Source organism: Typha angustifolia, chromosome 11 (genome assembly GCF_048772165.1).
Source record: "Typha angustifolia cultivar Huaian chromosome 11, ASM4877216v1, whole genome shotgun sequence".
NCBI lineage: Eukaryota > Viridiplantae > Streptophyta > Magnoliopsida > Poales > Typhaceae > Typha > Typha angustifolia.
In genome coordinates this window covers 14,180,474-14,203,634 of record NC_133249.1, presented here as the reverse complement: position 1 = coordinate 14,203,634, position 23,161 = coordinate 14,180,474, and the positions used below count along the sequence as shown (strand labels likewise).

Genomic DNA, 23,161 nt, shown 5'->3' with positions numbered 1-23,161 from the left:
GGTTGCAAATGTACATAAATATGTAATATCGATGGTATCTAGATATTGTGAGGCAATGAAGGTTGCCGAACATGATTTAAGCAGATTATGCTAGAAATCTGTAATATCTATTTCACACCAGTGGGGAAGATCAAGAAATGATAACATGTTATCCTCTGTTCCAGCAGTAGCTAGTAGTAAAGTTGTTGCTGAGCAGTGTATTAAAAAGCATTTTTTGCGGCCGCATAGGCGGTGACCCTGCAGTGACCTTCTGAAGCCCAACAAGACTGCTGGGCTGCATTATCAGGTTTTGGCAGTCCGCCAAAGCGGAGGCAGTCGGATAAGCTATTAGTTAAGAGGGGGAAAAGGACAACCAACTCACACCGATCCCACACAAATAGCAGCATCCCTAATGCCAATACCTCATCGTCCACTTGGTGACTCTCTTGCTCTCACCGATGTGCGGTCATCGACCCAACAGCTATGGTTACTGGCCTCTCTCTCTCTCTCCACCTTACCCACTGTCACCTCCACCTTCTCTCCCTATCTTTATCTTCCAGAACCCCTCACCCTCACCCTCTTTTTTTCTGCAGTCTACACACCCTCCCAGCCATTTCCACCTCCACCTTCATCTTCTCGTTTTCTCCCCCTATTTCTCTATCAAACCAACTCACTTTCTCTTTCTCTGCACACCCTCCTCACTCACCGCCACCTCCACCTTCTTCTCTGCCTCTCTTGCTCCACACCACTGCCACAGTGCAACCATTCTCGTCTACCGCACCCTCCTTTGCACATTAATTTGGTTAGTGTGAATTTAGTGTGAAATTGGATTATGTTACTGTAATTTACTGAGTTGATTATTGGAATTAGTATGAATCAATACGAATAGGAGTTATTTGTGAATTAGTGTAAAACATGCGTCAAGTTATGGGATTTACTTATTTGATTATTTGGTTTAGTGTAATAGTGTGTGATCATGTCACTTATATAGTACATTTTATTAAATGCATGCAATGATCATATTAAGGTTGTTCTAGTCAACAAAAGAACATTTGAGTATCCAACTAATAACTTGAGGCAGACAACACAAGGAAACTTGTTCTTTTATATATATAAGTCAAACAATGAAGATTCGGGACTAGAATATTGAGCAACACTTTTAGTATTAGGAAAATATATTTGTAAACTACTGTTTTAGGAAAGAGGAATCTGGGAGGAACAGCTACCTCTATCATTTTCTTCTTTTCAACATTCTCAGACAAGAGAGTTAGGCAATATGTCGCCTATCTCAGAACTCATGAGCCGATATAGGGTTAATAACTTCTAATCAGTAATTATACATAAACATTTCTTTTACATATTCATTTATATGTTCTTTCTTCTTGTTCTATCAATCTTAGGCATAAAAATTATACAGGACATGAGTGCTCTTAAGTCTACATATTTCTGCACTTTAGCCTGATGGACTAAAGTGACTTAGATCTGACTAATAGAAGTACCAAAGAAATTACTCTCAAAAGCAAACAAGGGCCTATTTGGATGCTCTGCATTTAGAGTCCAGAGTATCCAAAAACTACAGAATTTGAATGTCCATCTAGGTGAGTACACTAGGAATATTTCATAAAGTAATCACTTTAATAGATGTTTGGCAATTTCAGAGAACCCAATGAGTCTCCACCCCTCAACACTTCACCTTTGCCTCACATCCCAACCCCACCCCATTCTTTCTAAGCCCTTGTTCTCCATCACAACTGACATTAAGACTTGGCCACTTGCACTCTTTAAAATCTTTAAAGATTCTTAAAAGATAGGTAGGCCAATAATTCTATCAGACGAGCTCATGGTAGAGCTCAGCAATTAATGTCACCTTATTGCCCACTAAATAATATATTACAAATCTTGGAGGCTGCCTTGTAAAAAAATCAAAAGGAGTTTTGCTTTAGTTCAAATTGTTGGAAGAAGAAGGTCAATTCGGAGGACCTGTTTTTCATAAATTATTGGATAATTTCACATCCATTTGCCATCTAAACCAGCAGCTCTAGAGCACCGGAAACTTTTAGTGCCTTTGTATTGCTTTCCACCAGGCAACAACCTTCATGGTTGGGGCATCCTAGATCTTGGCATTGACTATCTCTCAGAACTCATAGCAGTTAAAAAAAATATTGGACGGAAAAGAGAGGGCTTTCAGTTACCCTCATAGTTAGAGGCCATAAGGATTGCTGACTTGCGGAGATGGGGATGTCAATGGAAAAGCAAAGTTGTGGATGAGCTAATCGGATTTGGGAATGTGAGAGAAGAGGTAAGTGGTGGGTTTCCCAAGTGAATCGAAGGCAGAGTTATGGGTGGCAAAGGACGAGAGCAAAGGCCCAATGCCTGTGAGAAAATTGAGAGAGGAGAGGGGATAACAAGGACGATGAAGCAAATAATAAAAGCAATCATCTCAAAGCTGAAGTTTACCACAACCTACGCCCGACAAAGTAGATGATGGGTGGGAGTTATGGTGGAGCGCGGTGGAGTATCAGGGAGAGCCAGAAAGGAGTATTCGGCGAAGAGTTCTTCTCAATGAGTTTTGCAAAGAATTGCACAGATCATAACAGATTATTTTTTTAACCCTAAAATTTCAGCATTTTTTTGGGTAAAAACAGAGTTTTCTGTTACTCTATTTTGTCACCCAAACAGGTCTTGAAAATTGCAAACTCTGAAAACCTAATTACTAGAGTTTTAACCCGTTACTCTAGTAAATTTTTGGGCCGCCAAATACCCCCAAGAGAATAAGTCTTAGTACTCACCAATACTGGCAAAAAGGAGAATGATATTCAAACAATAATAGTAAGTTATGAACCTTTGCAACCACAAGAAGAAGCTCTTCATGGGACAAAACAGGCGCCTTGTGATACTGACGGTATAATTCAGCTCCAACTCCACCATGAGGAAGCCAATCGGCAGGAGCAAAATTGACAGCCTCAGCACAATTTAAACCTGAAAATCAGCAAGAGATCTTAAGCCTTCTCAGCATGAAGTAGAAGGTATATATTAAAGGAAGTATGCTCAAAGAAAATAACTACCAAAATTGAAACCGCAATGAAAGGATCTAGGAAAAGTAATCACAAAGTTGCCAGCCTCCTGAGAAAGAAAGACACTTAATTAATCATAACAGATAATGTATCTCAACATCTGAAACTTTAAGTCTGGATCAACCACTCAGATACTCCCACAAAAAGTAAAGCATAGAATAACTGCATCTGATTTGATAATGATTCTGTATTAGTCTGTAAGAGACTGCATAACAATATCCACTAAATTCTTTTAGTGGGGGATCAAAAGAATTTCAATTGAACTCATCATTTCACAAACAGCTCACAACTGAAAAATATATACATATATATATAACATAAATGCTTTAAAATACTACAAACTTGCTATTAACCTGCAGAAGGTTATAAACTGGAACGCCATGTTCTTGAAAAACAGATGGATTAAGCATTGTGACAAGCTGAAAGAGTAAATCCGGTTGAGCATCAAATAGATCCGGAAGGGCATTTCGCATCACCTAGAAAGATGAAACAAAAATTCAAATGAAGTTCTCAGTCATGTTCTAGCAAGCAAAAGTGCCAACAGTAAAGCAAAGCCAGAATTAGTCCTCAATCATAAATTCGGATGATCTGCAACTATACTACCTACTGATCATCTAATAACTTTCTACACTCACATCCAAAAGCATTGGCTTCAATGCCTGTATATATATATATATATATATATATATATGTATGTATGTATGTGTGTGTGTGTGTGTGTATATATGTATGTATGTGTGTATATATGTATGTATGAAGGAGAGTATCGATATTAAAGTATTAAAATAATATATATAAACAAAATACCTGCTCAAAAGCATTCGCTTCACTACCAGGTACCCCGTACCAACACTTTGGCTCACCCCTGAAATTACATAATGAACAATGAAGATGAACATTCGGCTATTCACATTACATAAAAAACCTCCAACATACATATCTGCAAGCCCTGAACAATCACATAACATGGCCAGAAGATACTGACAAAAGTTGCAGCTATCACATCAACCACTCCAAGAACAATCAGGCAATACAAAGTTACAAGCCAGAATACCAACAATAGAGGGCGTGAATCAAGAGGAGAAGACATAAATAATTATGATCAACTTCAATTACGATTTCTGAACATTTCCAAAAATAAAAAATTAAAGCAAAATCAAACCAATTTGTGGGAGCACAACAGCTTCCTTTCTAAGTACATATGATGATCTGCCACTTGTAGATGGACACATCTCAGGTAAGCTGTACTATTATAGATATTAGAGTACTGTACTCCATGGATAAATGTTCCGCCTTGCACAAACTGCGTCAGCAAGGTATCGGCATGAAATAAGAAGACCAGCATGGCCTAGTATTCTTCATGTGATGCCACGACAAACCACCAATGCAAGGTGCATCAGCACCACCTATATCCTTGCTTCTTCAGCAGTACGGCCATCATGAGTGGTAACTACGTAAAGCAGTTACTAACAGCTAGAAATAGCTTTTGTTTACTTAGAGAACAGAAGACAAAGGCAATTAGGTTGCTTGAAAAGCAGTGATTGATTCAGCATTTGGAAAAATCATTTGGTGTGTCTATTCCTTTTTATAACAAGAGAACCTTCACGAGCCAAGTGATCGATGCATGTGGATCAACAAATTATGTGGTATCCACTCTATGCCACCATAAACTACTAGCTAGCACTACAGACATAATTCAAGCTTATCACAAATACCCAGAGCAAATCTACGAACACCAAGGTTAACAAAAGGAATGCTATATTAGCTGCAAATATTAAAACAAAAGGTTATACTGCAGAAAAAATATTATCAGAGAGACTACAGTTCTTGCAAAGAAAAAACACCCCTAGGGTTTCAATTCCTTTACAAGTTGTATCACAATAATGGAAGGTCGGAATTCATCCTTCAATGTGAACTCTTACTACTAGATGAATAGATGCCCAGGAAATTGAAATGAAAGAAATATCATGCTATTTTTTACAAATTTATAAGATGCTTTTTCAGAAGATTAGTACATTACTACAAGTTCCAACCAATTCATAAAATATTTCAAGAAACATAGTATACAATAATCTAACAAATATATCTTTTCTTGTAGATGTCAACCAATTAAGTGAATCTTAAAAATAACAGTACCACTGGCACACAGATAAAGTTAAAATTCACCAGCATGTTACACCTTTTCATAACAGATTCGGACATCTTGTTAAAAAAACTGGAATATGATTAAAACTAATAATAATGCACCAAAGTAGTCTGAAAACTATACAATAGCAATAACGAGATTAGAAGAAGGCAAAGTCATGGAAAATGAAATAAATCTTTGGATTGATGCTGAAATTACCAGTACAAAGTCTACGCAATAAAATTGGAACACTTCGAATTCAGCAGGAAAAATGATGCAAAAATGATAGATTCTCTACTTTTTTATAATTAAAGCGGAATCAAATGATGAAACTAGGGTTTTCTTGTTCTCCTTATTTCTTGCTATCAATAATATAGGGGTAAAGATTAGGATAATCAATAGGATCTAGGTTAAAGAAAACTCGAAACTAAGATGGTTGAGTCATATTCAGTTACAAGTTAGTAGTTACATCTTGTATAATGACAAAAGTTCACGTTATGGTCTAACACTTAATTCACAGTCCCAATTTACATGGAAATAGGAAAATTCCTACAATATGGGTAATTGCTTTAACTTGAAAATTTTGAGTTTACATACCTTCAAGTTTACTAAGATATCTTTTTAGATTTCCATGGGAGAAAAAAAACTTAATTGTTATATTTTTGTTCTATGTTTTGAAAAGCGGCCGCGGATTGCAAGCAATCACCCCACCACACAAAAAACGAGCAGACGGTCTAATATATTAAATAATAAAAAATTAAAAATAATTATATATAATATATAATATAATACAAGATAGTCTAATATTTTTAATATATAAAAGTTAAAAATAATTATATATAATATATATTAATATAGAATATATTTAATTTTTTTAATAATACACTATACCAAAATACTAAATAATATGATCAATTTACAACTATATAAAACTCACAACCATAATGTGTAACAGTATGATAATATACTAATATGCTCATCAAGGATATTAGAACAATAGTAGATGTCTAGATGATTATCAAAAAAATAAAAAAGACGATAGGTTGTGAGGTGAAATCGAACATTAGTACAAGAGTGTAAAATAAAAATGTCCTTTTAGAAGATAACTTGCCCACTTACTCTCTTATGTCCCATCATATCTCAAAACTCTTTTCTTTTCACTAGTGATAAAGATAGATGACACATCTTCTCCCCACCTACCCTCTTCTCCATACTACTCCTTTTCTCCACACCTGCCACCCCTCTCTCTAATCTCCATTTCTTTCACTTTGGTGCTTTACTCCATCTCCCGTCCTCTCGTGCCTTTCTCTCTTCAACTACATCAAATCTCTCACTTCTTCTCCTTTACTTCCCTATTCCTCTCTCACCCACCTCAATCTCTCTCAGAATCTTTAGTGGGAAGCCCATCCGCCATTTCCCAGTCATATTCCAGGTTTGTGAGCGATCGGCGCACCGCCCACCGAGACGGCTGCCCGTCTTAGACGCCTTTCAAAACACTGCTTTTGTGATCCATTGAATACAAATGAATTTTCTCAGAACAATTCATACTTTAAAATTGGTTTGAGGATACAAGGTAAGTAAGAACTAGGAACTATAGCCAATATATATTACACCAATTGTCCACAAAAGGAATAGCTCTGCATTATTTTACTTTTTAATATAAATAAGTGAAAAATGAAAGAAGCATATAACACTTAATACTTTGTATCAATGATATATCCATATCATAGTACATTAAGCATAATCAAATCAGTATATTAAAAGGCGGCCATCGCAGCTGCCTTGGCGGGGCGGAGAGCACCGATAGCACTGCATAGTGGCAATGAGGCGATGTAACGACATTTGGGTTGACTTGGCATCCTTGGCAGGCTAAGCAGCTCGCTTTGATGGAATAAACAAGTTAGATACTTGGATCTAACCAGGCTAGCGAGTCGAGTACGGGTGGCAGGTTAGATAACTAACCTTTGAAAAAAAATCCTAATCCCCCATCTGTTCCTCTTCCTATGATTTGAACCCTAACCCAACCTCCTCTCCCAATCGGTGGCAAGCGGCAGCGAAGCAGCAACAATATAAAGAAGGTACAATTTCTCTCACACACATAATCTCACTCTCTTTTTACACCCCAACTGACAATCACCACCTCTGACTCTCTCTCTCTCTCTCTCTCTCTCTCTCTCTCTCTCTCTCTCTCTCTCTCTCTCTCTCATATTTCACTCTCATTCTTCTTTGTCTTTCTTTATACCTCCTTCAGTGAGGTCAAGAGCCTATTTCTCACCAGTAGAGGTGGAGGCATTTTTGGTTTTAAGAGAGGAAGTGAAGTGGAAAAGAAGGAAGAGGGGAAATATATGAAAGTTTTCATAGTGATTTTTTGCCATGAGGAAGAGTTGGGAGAAAGAGTATGACATATAAGTGAAAGGAAAATGGGGATGTGAGATAAAGTGTCCCATGGACTAAATAGGTTTGTCTCATCACTAGTAGAAAGAAAAGAGTGCTGAGACGTAGAGGGGAGGAAAGAGCAAGTAGTGAAGGTATTATTTTTTACTTTTTGTATACTATATTAGTATATATTAAAAAATTATATATTATATTAGTAATTTTTATATACTATATTGGTATACTATATTCGTGTAGTGCACTATTAAAACTTGTAAATATACTATATTAATAATTAAATATATATTCTATTTATGATTAATTTTAATATTTATAATTAAAGATACCTTCCACCTAGGCGCTATGCGGTGAGGTAACCGCCCGCAATGCGCGACCATCTTTCAAAATATCAATCAAAATCTTAAATGTGTCAAGAAAGGTACTCTTACTTCTCATATTCGGGGAAAAAAAAGTACACAAGAAGCCACCAGAAGAGGATCCCTGACACTTGAAGCAGTCTTAATCACAAGTTAGCTTATTTCAATGAATTTATTAGCTAAGTTATCTAGTAGGGCTGAACTTTTTTAATTCAAAGAGAAAAAGAATTTCTTGTTGTCACTATATTTCATATCACTTCAAAATACAACCCTAGAATCAGCTATCCCTAAGGAAATATCTTAGTGAAACAAAAAATGACACATTAAATATGAAATGGAAAGGTAAGTTCTTCAACCATCTTGAGATATCTAAGATGAAATATAAGTATTATCATCTATAACACGTTGTCTTAATTTTTAAAAACTACCACCTTAATGCTTAGGTGACTGTCTTAGCATCTCGTATTATAATTTAGTGTATAGATTGACTCTGAAATTCAAAAATATTATACATGTTGATTAATTAGTAGATTCCAATAGCTTACTATAGTTCTTAACAAGAATGCATTAGTATATTATTTAGATTGTATGTCCCTCCCTCCCTCCCTCCCTCCCTTTTTTTTAAATATGTGGAGGTCAATGACTGAACATCAAAGAAAAATTACTGACTCAAGAACTTCTGATCCACAATCCTTGCGGCAATCTATTGATGTTATTGGAAACTCGTTCATATAGAGTATGCAAAAAATCTAAAAGAAATTTCTAACCCAGGTATTGCTCCAAAGACCGAAATATTTTGTGGTTAGCAATGGTAGCAAAATTGTCCAACAAAACGTCTTCATCCACCCATATAATTTGTAGGCGATTAATAATGCATAATACAAAGGCCTCACCAAATATTGTGCTAGAAAGAAATTAAGGTTTAAAGTTCTTAGTGCATAGAACTATCTTCTGTAAACAACAGTTTCTCACGACCTCAAGGAATTAGTCATCGCAAGGTAATGTTTATAATGTAGCCAATTGTTAAGAGCAAATAGAACAATAAACAGCATATGAGTGTAGACAGCGTACCAGTGCAAATAATTCATTGAATAAAAACAATGATCCTCGACATGCCAACAAAAGGATGAAAACAGCATTCCAACATAAAGCCAAGGAACCATGACACCAGCAATATTCTCTTTAACAGCCCTAAGCATTGACCCTGGTAATTTTGGCAGGTTATTGAGATTCCACGGGCTATCACAATACTCTCTCCACACCTTGGAATCAACTGGGGATGGCACTGACTTATCCAAATGAGGAAACCCACTTCCAAACACCGAAGTATCCAAATCGCTCCCATACATAACCTCCACTTCGCCAGCCCTCCCTTCCACAATCTCCCAAAACTGCTTCTCAATCTGAACCCGTGTCGCCCTCTTCTGCCCGAACCACTTCCTCCTTGCCCTCTCATCCATTCGCCTAAATAACTCCAATGAGCAGCTCTTCCGTGGCACGAAGCCAAAGCTATCCTTGTCAGAATTCACACACTCTAAGCAGTACCAATTCCCTGCTGGCACGCTGTCCAACGGCGGTGACAAACAGTACAAATGCCACCCCCTGTCGCACCTATCGCAAAGAAGCATGACATCCCCATGCAATCCACTCTTGCACTGCTCACAAATCTGATCCAATTCTTCTTCATTAACTACATCTACTCCCTTATGCGGCCTATGAGATCTCTTCTTTCTCCTCTTCCTAGCAGGCATATTCTTGATATATGCCTCGTAGTCATAGAGATGCTCCCAATAGAGCTGGGACAAAACGTGTTTCGAGCACTCGGAGATCTTTCTATTCTTCCCCGGGCGCACGAGGAGGGCAACGTCGCCCCACCGCTTGGCATTGGAGACGGAATCATAACCACCGAAGCGCTTGACAGCATGGAAGAGGCGGCACAGATCGAGGGGGGCGCCGTCGAAGACGACGTTGCCGCGGCGCTTGAGGTCTCCGCGCCGGCCAAGGAAGCGAGCATAGTCGAGGCGGAAGGTGTCTGGGTCGCAGGAGGGGGGCCGGGACTGGAGGCGGTGGATGGGTTGGGACTTCGTGGGGAAGGAGAAGGAGGAGAGATCGAGGGAGAAGGGAGGGGACCAAGATTCCGGGGGGACGATGAGGCAGAGGCCGAACGGCTCCGCTATAGGGCGGATCTGGGAGATGTAGAGGAGGGGGTCCCTGAATTCAGCTTCCGTGGGGTGGAAGACTGGCGCTTGGGGGACGACGGAGGACGAGGAGGAGGAGGGGTTTGGCGTGATGCCCTTCTCGACGGCGCGAGGAAGGGATTTCCCCATTGAAAGAGGAGTTCTTGATTAGGGTTTGGAACCGGGAAGAAGAAGAAGAAGAAGAAGAAGAAGAAGAAGAAGAAGAAGGAGAAGAGGAAGAAGAAGTAGAGAGAAAAATACTTATCACCGAAGGATATTTTCTTACCTCTGCTAATAGAAAGAGCACGTGAATGTGATGAGCGCACGTGCTAGTGAAGTCGGTGACCTTTCGGCGACTTATTCGAGACTTCGTTGACTTATCTTCTAATGGCAAATGCTGATAGATCCTTTGACCCACTGGCCCAACAAAGTGGAGCGAGATATCTTCTGATGGAGTCCCTCTTTGTGCAGTTCGAGCTTTGGAGCCGCTTAGGATGGCAACAAGACAAAAGGTCATTCTAGAGCTTGATTCAATAGACATGGTTATTTTAATTAACCTTACTTTCTACTAGCATTCCTTTATTCATATATGAATGTAGATGCTTTTTGTGAAGTATACAATGTAGCTGCTAGCTCGGCTAAGAATATGGGCAAACTAAGTTGACTTTGTTCATTTTTAATACTTCTTGGTGCTGCTTTAGTCTGGTTTATCTAAACATTATTCTATTCCTTTTTTATAAAAAAAATAAATGTTTAATTACATTTTACCCTATGTACTATAAAATGATAGAAAATACTCTCATGAACATTATATTATTTTAGATAGATGAATTTATCCTTATAAAGATTAATAGATATTTTTAAGATAATTTTTCCTTCGTCTCCATGACTTCTAGCATATATAGCAGTAATATCAAATATCCCACATGTCTAGCATTCTATCTTCTCTGATGCATGAGTTATACATTGACATCCTTCAAATTAAGAGGAAAGTTCTATTCAGATGATAGAGTGGCGGATTAAATAAAAAAAAAAGAGGGGAGGAAGTAGGGTAAGAAAGGAAGATGAGATGAGATTGGAAGTAGGAGGTTGGACGATAAGGAAGAAAATACGAAGAAGAAAATAAGAGTAGATAGGTAATTTTATATTATCAACTAATATATCATAATATTTTCTCTAATAATAGAGGAATATAAATATCATTTTAGAACATCTGCTAATGATATCTAAAGGATTATAGCTTGTTAAAAGTCTAGAAAGATATTTTACGCTTTTATAGTATATAGGGCAAGACAAAGAGTAATTAAGCTATATATATTATTTTTTCTAGACTTTTTAGATTTTTTTAATCACTAACTAACAAATTTATTGCAAATAACCATATATCTATTGAAATAATAATTAATTCATTGAAGAATGGACGCCTCGTGAAAAGTTAAGAATAGGTGAGAAGATTGTTCAGTTTATAGACTGAAAAATATTATAGCCATATCAGTGTTGGTATGTTTAGATCCACATTAATCTAATAAAATAGATATACAGAAAAGAATATGATATAATTATATTTGGTCTATTCACTTATAAAGAGAGAGAGAGAGAGAGAGAGAGAGAGTGAGAAATATTAAACTGATTCCTATGCAGCAAGAATTAAAAGAAAAAGTATGAGTTGTCCTCTTATTATATTTAACACTCTCTATTGAATAAAATTATTCCATGACAGTAACACTCTATTGAATAAAATGTAGAGAATTACCTGGTGATTTGATTAGCTCATCACTGAGTTCGTGGATTTGAATTCTTATATAATTATTGAGTTATTCAATTTTTTTATTAAAAATACTAGGGCTTTTTATTTAGGTTATGTTTAGCATACCAACTTATTATCTAAAAAAATTAATCAAAACATTATGTATTTTACTTTTATCATCATTCACACTTTACCTTATATGTACTTATAACAGAAGTTAATTATAGACCTTAGCTAAGTTAATTGTAGATATAAAAATCAAAATGCCTTTACTATCAAACAAAAGAAAAATTAGAGCTGGCATGGTTTAATTAGGTGTCATGGGGCACCATGTGCCCTAACCATAGGTGCGAACCTCACCATTGTCGCCAGCCCCCTACTGCCTCTCTCATTCTCCGATCATTCTCTGATTAAAACACTTAGAAATCAATCATAGTCGATAGAGCTGTCTAACCTCTTATCGACCTCCCCTCCCACTCCAACTTTGTACTCCACAAGCATGGCATCATTGCAGTAGCGCGGTGGTGTTGTATTACCACTCAAAATAAGAGAGATATTTCCTCCTCTATTAGAGGAAAGAAGAAGGAAGTTAAAAAAAAATGATGAAAGGAAATAGAAGGAAAAGGTGAGGATGGCATGCTTGCAAAGAGAAGGAGAGGCATTTGTAAGATAAAGAGGAGAATGACAAGCAAAGAGAGAGTAGACAAGTATCCTCAGAGAAAGAGAAAGGAGAGATAATTTAGATTTTTTATTTTTATTTTTATTTGAATAAAGAAATATTCTCTATTATATCTGCTTTAAATTTAACTGAAGTGTTTATTATGATTAAACTCAAAATATAGCGGTGGAATAAGGGAAAAAAAAAAATCCAGCCAGCTGTTTGCATGGGCCCGTCGATCATTAACTACTATTAATTGCATAGGGTCGGTAAAATGGGAATAAACCCCACGGATAAATAACGAGAACAATAAATTATACCAGAATAAACCCCGTAAAACTCGCTGCGACGACTCGGAGTCGAACACCACCAAATCCCCCAACTACTCCACCGAGTCACCGCAACGGCGGCGCGAGGACGACTCCGAGTCCTCCAGGCTCCAGTCCAAAGCATTTCTTAAACCTCTCTCATTCCACTGTTCCTGAATAAGATCTCCACTATCCTACAGCGGTGCGAATACGAAATCGATTAAACTAAAGATGACAACCAATGGCGGGGTAGAATAATGGATTAATGATAATTCTAGGGCTCGAAAGGACGGCATGTCGGTATAAAATAACTCTACCGAGTAATTCTTTTCTTTTTCCCTCTTTTTCCAGAATAACGCTGATGAATGCCCAAGGCCAGATCCGATCTGTCACTCTAGGGTTCCTTCGGATCCTGAAACAACGTCTTCTTCGATTCGATCGAGCAGCGTGACGAGGTAAATCTCGTTGGCTTCCTTCCTTGGTAGCAATCTACCGAGCTGGAGATCTAGCGGAGCTTGGATCTGGACGGGATGGGTTCTCGGGTGTCAAAAATTACTTCTTGCTGTTGGGGATCACAGTTCAAAGGGTCAGTTCTTGAAGCTCCTGATGTTGGTGAGTAATTGGGACTTGGGAGTTACTATTGATGGGGAATTAATAGGTAAAAAAAAAAAAAATCCGTGGGAGTTGATGGTGGTATCTTTTTGTAGAGATAGAGGAGAAGGGTGAGACGTACGACTTGCCATCCTTCCAGGAATTCTCTCTTGAGCAACTCAAATTGGCTACTTCGGGTTTTGCTGTCGAGAATATAGTGTCGGAGCACGGGGAGAAGGCCCCAAATGTCGTTTACAAAGGGAAATTGGACGCACAGAGGAGGATAGCCGTGAAGCGGTTTAATAGGATGGCGTGGCCTGATTCGCGCCAGTTCTTGGTATAATGTTTGCTTATCACTTGTTAAATTATTTTTGGAAATCCCTTTACTGGAAAGTAGCATTGGTTTGTTCTAACAATGAATGCTTGAAGTTAGTATTGTCACTTATTGTCTATGAGTCTGTACGGAGAAAAGATAACAACTGCTTTTTGTGGTAAATTTTGTCATTTTTAATTGTGAATCATGCTTTCTAGCAGTGAGTAGGCAAAAGGTTCTTTCGTTCTAATTTGGAAATAAAGGTTAATAATGCTAAATTTGAGATGGCATCATATCAAATGCCAAACTGCTACACCTTTGGCTTGGGTATTATGTGTAGCATAGAAGTAGGAATCAGATTTAGATAAATTAGGAAAAGATTAGAAAATATTAATTGGTGTCAAATTGCTACTAGAAGTTCGAATTAAAGAAGATCAACTTCCACATAAGTTTCTTTATTGACTATCAATAAGTTCTTAATCCTTTGGCTTGGGTAGTATGTGTATTTATGTTAGTATATGTCAGTGCAGCATGGAAGTAGGATTCAGATTTAGACAAATTAGGAAAAGAATAGAAAATATTAATTGGTGTCATATTGCTACTAGAAGTTTGAATTAAAGATCAACTTCCACGTAAGTTTCTTTATTGACTATCAGTAAGTTCTTAATCCTTTGGCTTGGGTAGTATGTGTAACTATGTTAGTATATGTCAGTGCAGCACGGAAGTAGGAATCAAATTTAGACAAATTAGGAAAAGAATAGAAAATATTAATTGGTGTTCATGTTGCTACTAGAAGTTCGAATTAAAGAAGATCAACTTCCACGTAAGTTTCTATATTGACTATCAGTAAGTTCTTAATAATTGGCCTGAATATGAAAGATGCTGTGATTGAGTGGGGATTTGAGTTATCCTGAGTTGGTGTTGATTTTTTTTCCTTGTCGGTCTCATTCACTTAATTAACATGTTCTTCTTGTTGGGGTGAGAAGAGATTTGTGTAATTACTGACATGCCACAAAATGGCAAAGGGCTTTCTTCTGAAACCAAAGGGTGCACATATTAATGGTATATTTGCTCCCTATTGAAAATCATTGCATAATTTATTGGAGATGGAGGATCGTTTTGATCATAAACTGGTTTTTCACATGTGTTAAAACTAACACTACTGGCTTGCTTTCTTAATGTAGGAAGAAGCAAAATCTGTGGGTCAGCTTCGGAATTATAGATTGGCAAACTTACTTGGCTGTTGCTGTGAAGGTGAAGAGAGGTTGCTTGTGGCAGAATATATGCCCAATGACACACTTGCGAAGCACCTTTTCCACTGTAAGTTAAACTGTTAAAGGCTGATATAACTGATATACTTCTTATGCTACTTCAATCATCCTAAATTCCAAAAGCCGAATAATATGCCATCCTTTCTTCAAAAAAGTTAGATCTTTCATGTGGATGCAAATGAGCAAAGTCGACTGAAAAACTATGCTGCTCAAGATCTGCTTGGCACATAGAAGTTCACTCAACTTTGCTCAACACCCTAGCTTGGGTTGGGACATCAGAGTACTAGCTTGTCTTGTTAAAGCGAGCCAATTTAACTAGCCTATGCAAACGGTCTAGACCACCTGTTCAAGTTTCGCTCATTTAGGAGCTGAGTCTTAAAATCCAACTCAAGTGTTGGTCTCTGCTGTACTCAAACCAAGCTGAGCACTGGCTCTGAAAAAAATGAACTATTCCAGTGTGCTTTTTCATCCTTTAATCTGGAAATGGCATGCTTTTCTGGAAATAAAGCCATGCTTCAAGACTTGAATGAATACTATTTTCAGAGCCTAATTGTTTGCTCAAATCCATCAATATAAGTTAATAACGTCAAACCCAATGTCCGTAAAAGAATACCTTTGTTCTTCTTATTTAGTACATGATTATAGTTGAGTTCTTCAAACTTACTGATATTCAAGGTTTGAAGCCATGTGGTACTGTATAATTGTGAAGTTTTTTGACTTTGGAAAAGCACAGCAAGTCTCTTATGGATGCGTGTATGTATGTATGTATGTTTGTTTACATGCACATCTCCTGAAACCACTATGTCTGCTTTGTTCTTTGGCCAATGTTTCTTATTCTCAGATATTGGTGTGACTATCTGATGTGTAGCATCCCTTTTGTTCCTCAGTCCTCACCATACACATGCACTTAAGGCATGACTTCATTGTTTTATGCATTGATATTCTTCATTTTGCAGGGGAAACTCAACCAATGAAATGGCCTATGAGACTAAGGGTGGTGCTCTATCTGGCAGAGGCGTTGGAATATTGCACTAGCAAGGGGCGGGCCCTCTATCACGACCTTAATGCTTATAGAGTTTTATTCGATGATGTGAGTTGGATGCCAGTTATCAGTATCATCTTATCTTTTTGTTGTTGTTGTTGTTGTTGTTGCATTTTACCTTGTCTTAGTGGGAGTTATGTTCTGCAGGAATGTAATCCTAGGCTTTCGTGTTTTGGCTTAATGAAGAACAGTCGCGATGGAAAAAGTTATAGCACAAACTTGGCATTTACACCACCTGAATATATGAGGACTGGTAAGTATCTTTTGAAAAGAAAGATCTTGTGCATTGAGGAAGCATATGCATTTGCTTTAAATTGGTGGACACTACTTACTTTCTACTGTGGTGTCTTTGGCTCTTTTATTCTCTTATAGGAAGGGTTACACCTGAAAGCGTCATATACAGCTTTGGTACATTGTTGCTTGACGTTCTTAGTGGAAAGCATATTCCTCCTAGTCATGTAAGTTTGTTTGGTTTTCTTTACTCATGATTCGATCAAACCAAGTATAGGATGTCTGTGTCTTGTTAATCAATAACGGATGGAGTGACTAGTGAGTGTGCATAGTTGTGGTGGTGGGTGCTTTGGAGTGCTTCATATCATTCTATTCAGGCGAGGGTTGCAATTTGAATTAGGAGTATATAAATGCTGTCATTGTCCAGGTTATTGTTGAGACATTCTCTCTCTTCCCAAGAGAAATAATGCATTCATTGTGGTAATTACCACTGTGAACTTTCTCGTTTTGGACTTCCGGCAGGAATATATTTTGTCTGCCTGCATTATGCATGCACCTAATGCACTTACTATTTCTTTGCAGGCCCTTGACTTGATAAGAAATCGCAATTTCAATATGCTGACAGACTCCTGCTTGGAAGGGCAGTTTTCAAATGAGGATGGAACAGAACTAGTACGCTTAGCTTCAAGGTGCCTGCAGTATGAGCAGAGAGAACGGCCTAATGTAAGGTCTTTGGTGCTTGCTTTGACTTCCCTGCAGAAGGAGCTTGAGGTGAGTTTATCCTCCCCTTTTCAGCTTGACAGTGTAGGCAGCCTACACAGTCCTCAAATGTGTAGCTATATGCACTTGTACCTTCTTTTACTTGTTCTATTCATTCTTTGGAGTGGATAACTTGTTAATTAATTGCCTACTCCTTAGCTATGATATAACCATTCTAATATTTAATTATCAGAATTTCATGTGTATAGAACATTACTTATAGAGGCAGTTAGTCAAGGATCAGAAGCTCAAAGAACTGATAACGGAGAACTATTGATGATTCAGGCAGATATGGCTCATAATATGCGCCAAACTGGAATCAGGATTGGTCGTTCTGGCTTGTGTAGTTGACAGTCTTACTTCAATGTAATAGTTATCACTGATCCATGTAATATGTGATTCTTGCCACCAACGGCTTTATTTATATTCCACACTCACCAGAGTTAGCAGTAAATGACCAGATTCTGGACTCCATATAGTATCCATAGATTATAGTGGTCCTCACCCCTGTATCAAGGATAATCTGATTACAAAATTTTGCAGTGCATTTACCTCATTTTGATATTAAAACGCGAATTGCATGCTGTCATCATGCTACACAGTTGTGAAGGCAGAAATCCAGAAACAAACTAAAGAGAGATCCTATCAGTATAGTTGGAAATTGGATCCAGAAATCTATCTGAACTATAACTTGAGAATCCACTCTGTTGATAAAAATCTAGAACCAAAAAATAGAATGAGATTTATTATAACTGACAACATCAAAACCACAAATCGAACTGAGCTTCTCATCTTCAACTAACTTGCTGTTCTCGTGGTCGATAATCTGAGGCTAGAAATATGAGACATATTAAGTTATGATCTTCAAGAACTCTCGTTGTAGATCACCTCTGAGTCTCTCTCATCATATGAATATTGGGAGATTTTGAAGAAATTGCTCAGAAGTCACAAAGTAAAAAAGGGTAGATGGAAATAGAAACCTTAGAATAGTGGAAATTTAGTCTGTGCTTTAAATAAGAGAAGAAAGCTACTACAAGCTGGTTTCTCCATTACTTTGATGTAAGTTCCATGTGGTTCCGCATCTGCTTCCATACAATTCTTGTTTGTTTAGAGGGTTCCCTTTGCAAATCACTGTTGGTATTGCTTTTCGAACCCCTCTTCTAAACAGGAGTTACCTCATTTACCTATCCTATGTGGTGAGATGACCACTATGTCCTTAGCTTGTAACATGGCAACAGTGTATCCTTCAGAAAAGCCCACTGTTATTGGATTATTCATCACCAGTGATTTTTTTTAATGACATTTCTTTTTAAATTCCACATTATATCAGATTTCTATATGATAATAAAGCTACCAGCACTACTTGACTCTTTCCTTTTTTAATGAAATAGTGAGACAATGAATTATTTACAATTGCATCTTTCTGCTTGTTAACTTCAAAAGCAATTGGTGTGATTGTAGGTTCCTTCTTATGTTTTGATGGATATGCCACATGGCAATGCGCTCTCATTGGAGTCGCTCTCTCTTTCTCCACTTGGTGAAGCTTGTTCTAGAATGGATTTAACAGCTATACATGAGATTCTAGAGAAGGTTGGTTATAAAGATGATGAAGGGACAGCAAATGAGGTTTGTGAATAATCTTCCATCTTGAGGCCTCTGTAGATGCAATATCTTTCTATATAAGCTGAAAATTCTGCATGTATATGCATGAATTTTCTTATGAACTTATCTCCAAGGAATTAGGAACTTAACCTTTATGAATCATTTGGTGATAAAGACCAGAATTCGCTTCAGTTGTTTCTCTTATTCATGTTGCATCTGTACCTGCCCCTTCTTAGATCCTACATACATTATCCTCTCATGTTCTCTTTGAGCTGTGTTATCGCCCCCTGTTTCTACTGACTTTCAAGAAAAGGAACCAAAAATTCCCCTCCTTTTCTATTTCTTGACTTGGATTATGTTGCACTTTAAATTGTGATTTGACATGGCCTACAATGATGCTTGGTCTACTGTAAGCTTCAAGGTGACATGAGAAGGTTCCCGAGTTATTAGACAAAATTAAGAATATTGGGACGCATTTCAAAGTTCTACTCATGCAGGAAATTTAAGTACCTTTTTCAAATCATTCAAGGAGCATAATCATATTGCCATTTTGTACTTGTACAATTGATTTTCTGACCATCTGCTAGGATGTAACGAATGCATTTAAGTAGTGGTCACCTGTCTTCATATATTGATACTTCCTTTGTCATTTTGCAGCTGTCTTTTCAGATGTGGACCAGTCAAATGCAAGAAACATTGAACTCAAAGAAGAAGGGTGATACTTCATTTAGGCAGAAAGATTTTAGTACTGCAATTGAGTGCTACTCCCAGGTCACCTTATGTTCAGTGATTTTTGCTTATATTGATTGTTACGTGGATCATACCTTTAATAAATAACTATTACATACCCTACTAGGAAGTCGTCAACTTTACCATACAAGTAGTTTTTCAACAGTTGACTTGAGGTTGTCATTGTCAAAATGAAGCTAGTTTTGAGTCTTTTGACTATAAGTTATATGTTGAACCTAGTGTTAGATTTATATCTTGTGCCTTCCACTTGTCCATGTATGTTAATCCATTTTCCCGCCTAGTTTGAAATTAGACAGGAGGTGCATTTTGACTCTTGTATTACAACTTCTTTTTCTCCTTGGAGATGAGTTGCTGCTAGAAACTTGAAACAACTATTGAAATGGGAAATGGTACCTGCATTATGTAATGTTGCAGACTTGTCAACTTGGGAAGTGCCATGAAGTACCTTATTTTGTGGCATCCTGGTGAATTATTATACTTGATAATTTTAACTTCTAACAATTTTAAGCTTTTGCCTCTACATTATCATGTTCTTACTTTTTCATGCATATATTGTTTCAAACAAGTTGTTGGGTTTATTATTAATTGTGACACTGAACTAATAGTTCTTGACTGGACTCAATGGACTGTTTAGTTCTTTTTGCTATTTATCTGTGTGCTTATGCATTATCTGCACTTTGACATGTTATCTTAAACATTTTTCTAATTTGGTGGTTTGATGGTTTTTGTGACTGGCAGTTCATTGAAGTCGGAACTATGGTATCTCCAACTATTTTAGCTCGCCGCTGCTTGTCTTACTTGATGAATGATATGCCACAGCAAGCACTTACTGATGCCATGGAGGCACTAGTCATTTCTCCAACTTGGCCTACTGCATTTTATCTCCAGGCTGCTGCCCTTTTTGCCCAAGGAATAGAAAATGAAGCTCGAGAAGCACTTAAAGATGGTTCAGCCCTAGAAACAAAAAAGAGTGGGGGACGATAAAAACAGAGAAATCATCTTACGGGTTGGGGTAAAACCAAGGTGATTGATTGCTCTGATAAAAAACAGAAAGTTTGAAAATCATCATATAAGTTATTTTTGTCATCTTTTGAAATTCATCTTTCTTGTTTACCTTATTACCTGACATTAAATCTTCAAGCGTTGGATGTCTCAGCTTTGTAATCTCCATCACAGCTTTCATATGGATGTATATATTGAAGAGGCGGTTGCAGCAACCGTAATAAGTCTATCTGGCAAGAGAATTGGAAAAAAGCTTCTTCCTCTGTCCTGTAAGATGTTTTCCTTTACACAGGCATCTGAGGTATACATCATCTTTGCTGATAGACATAAGCTTGTACAGCATTTGAATGATTCAATTTATGGGTGTGGTTTTCTGTTTCATCTGTTAATCTTTATTGGAATTTTTCTTAATTGACGGTTGTAGCATTCATTCTTAAAGATCGTGACTTGTGGACGTATAGATGGACTAGCTGTATCTGTCTGATGAATGATTTGTGAAGCCATTGAGTTGAAAGGTGTTGGTGTTTGTATTCCATTTATTTTTCTTTAGGTGACATTTGGATGTGGTATAACTCTTAAATCTGGTTAGCTATGTTCATTTCTTAAACTTGAATAGAGTTAAAAACCTGTTGTTTGGTTGTAAATCGGTTTAGTGATATTATGATTAGATAGGTTGAATTTTAAATTGAAGTGGTTCTTAAAGTACAAATTGCTTTGGGAACTTACGAGAAAATATATCAATGAACCAAAATACATTTTAGTAGATGAAGTATACCTACATAATATTATTTAATTTACCTTTGACTTGTGTTTGAGTTTTCTAATAAAACAATGCATACTAACTTGGTTTTGACAACTAATACTTGTTTTTCTTAAAATATGGTTATTTAATAGGGATAATTTTTTTTTCACCCTCTTGAATTATTACCCATTTTTACAATGTCTCCATGAAATTTTTTTTTAGTACACATTGACCCTCTAAATTATAAATATTTCACCTCCTGGCGCTGTTGAGGAATTGATGAATTGAATGAATCATCTCCACTTATAATGATGGGACAATTAATATAGACAATTAAGTGGCTTAACTAATATTAAATATTTTATTATTTTTTAATAAAGTTTTTATTGCTCTATGCTCTAACCCTTTTTCTAAATAAAATTTCTTCATTCCTCTCCTTTTTTGAGTACATGTTACCTGATAAGGGATGCCCATGTTGGTCGCAATGTTGATGGCTCGAGGGAGCAAGATCTGACGCATGACACAGTGCCGTCGATCGCGGCCTAACTGCAGATGAGTTCGGTGAAGGTTAGGGGTTTAGATGAGTTCAGTGAAGGTTAGGGGGTCGACGGTCTTAAGGTTGTGCATGAGCTTATCGAGCTCGGAGCTGTGAGTCTCATTGTGCATGAACTCGATCGAAGTGGAGGCGACTGAGGACGATGAGAAAGCCACTAAACTCTGAGATCCAGCAAAGACGATTCAGGAGACTCTTTAACTTCGACTCAGAATCAAATCCTCTTATAAAAGATGAAGTTTTCAAGGTGAAGGAGTTGGAGATTAATCTCTAATTATGTACACTATCGTAACACGAAAGAGAACTTATTTAGATGAATAGTGTGCCAGTGCCATTACCCCAAAAAACCAATCATTAGCGGTTCGGGTGGAGGGAAGCTACTGATCATATTGCCTCACAGGAGTTCATTGGCTCGAACCGGTTTTATCTGAGTTTAGTCGTTTACTATTTTTAGAGGATTTCCTAGTTTACTATATATATATATACCTTTTCTCGGATATATATATATATATATATTTGTTTGCCCGGTAAGATTAATCTTCTTGCTTTTGAACTAAACAAGGAAAAAAAAACAGTTTAAAATGGAGGTACTACTGAAGTCATATATATATATATGTAAGAAGGATGATGCTGGAATAGGGGATATTTGCGATAAGCATTGAAGAGCCGACAAACAAAGGAAGCGAGAAGGAAACAACAGTTTGGAAATTGGCATGGTCCATTGGAAAGTGGCAACGAAATAATGTGAATGGATAAATATAATATAACAATCTTCTTGGATTACCTCACTTAATTTTGCTCGTCAATCCTACTTAACTTGGGGAACAACCATAGAGCGTATATAATCAACGCTACTAATGAGCATAAGATGCACGCGTCCTGAAACGTTCCTTCTTCCTCTCGACTTTCCCCAGATGACAATCAGGTCCAATTTATTCCCTCGGATATGAATCGTTGACCACGAGAAAGAGATTAGGACGAAACGCTTCACAGCCCACTACCCACCCCCACACGCGCGCGCGCCAGATATGTATGACCACGAAGTCTATGAGACTAAGGCTAAGAGAATTTGAAATAAGTTGGCGTGATCAGCCGTCCATATATCTACGTTAGGGTATATTAATATATATTGTATCATCACATTATTTTATTGGCCTACAGTACGTCACAATAGTAGGGTTGATATTTGGCAACTGAATATTTTACCAATAACAACACAATATATTTTATTTATTTTGTAATTCATATTCCGTCTTTGAGATTTTGTAACTAGATATCTACTCTTTTTTTTTTTATAATTCTTATTTAATACTTTCCTTTAATTTAAATGTGTACCAACAAAATATATTTCGTTATAATAATATAAAATAACTTATAAATACCTAAATTATTCGTGCCTTCTTCAAGCGAGGAACAAAGGCTGGTATATATTTTAATAATAAGAGTATTTTAATTATTTGATCGATATTTATTAGTTAAAATAATGT

At 37.0% G+C, this 23,161-nt stretch overlaps 2 protein-coding genes across 5 annotated transcripts in view; one reads left to right on the top strand and one right to left on the bottom strand.

Annotated features, from left to right (window-relative positions):
• The window catches only part of LOC140771471 (lysine-specific demethylase JMJ17), a 33,482-nt gene extending 23,147 nt beyond the window's left edge, over positions 1–10,335 (bottom strand). The window contains exons 1-5 of the mRNA XM_073113046.1: positions 9,000–10,335; positions 3,861–3,918; positions 3,407–3,529; positions 3,045–3,102; positions 2,822–2,958 (exon numbers count right to left, since the gene is read on the bottom strand). Coding sequence (XP_072969147.1) covers positions 2,822–2,958; positions 3,045–3,102; positions 3,407–3,529; positions 3,861–3,918; positions 9,000–10,255 — 1,632 coding nt within the window. The 5' untranslated portion in view covers positions 10,256–10,335. The remainder of the gene's footprint in view (positions 1–2,821; positions 2,959–3,044; positions 3,103–3,406; positions 3,530–3,860; positions 3,919–8,999) is intronic.
• Positions 10,336–12,874: 2,539 nt separating this feature from the next.
• On the top strand, positions 12,875–21,023 carry LOC140770092 (probable serine/threonine-protein kinase BSK3). 4 transcript variants are annotated; one of them, XM_073111082.1, is made up of 11 exons: positions 12,877–13,067; positions 13,170–13,430; positions 13,526–13,746; positions 14,907–15,042; positions 15,950–16,083; positions 16,183–16,288; positions 16,408–16,493; positions 16,849–17,037; positions 18,487–18,651; positions 19,285–19,398; positions 20,116–21,023. In XM_073111082.1, exons 2-11 carry the CDS (start codon positions 13,349–13,351, stop codon positions 20,359–20,361), a joined length of 1,479 nt encoding a protein of 492 aa, XP_072967183.1. In that variant the 5' UTR covers positions 12,877–13,067; positions 13,170–13,348; the 3' UTR covers positions 20,362–21,023. The 4 variants fall into 4 exon arrangements, with proteins under 4 accessions (XP_072967186.1, XP_072967183.1, XP_072967185.1 ...); XM_073111084.1 differs by having other exon boundaries at positions 12,877–13,430; positions 20,116–20,400; positions 20,554–21,023; XM_073111083.1 differs by having other exon boundaries at positions 12,877–13,430; positions 20,116–20,400; positions 20,534–21,023.
• Positions 21,024–23,161: the final 2,138 nt, after the last annotated feature.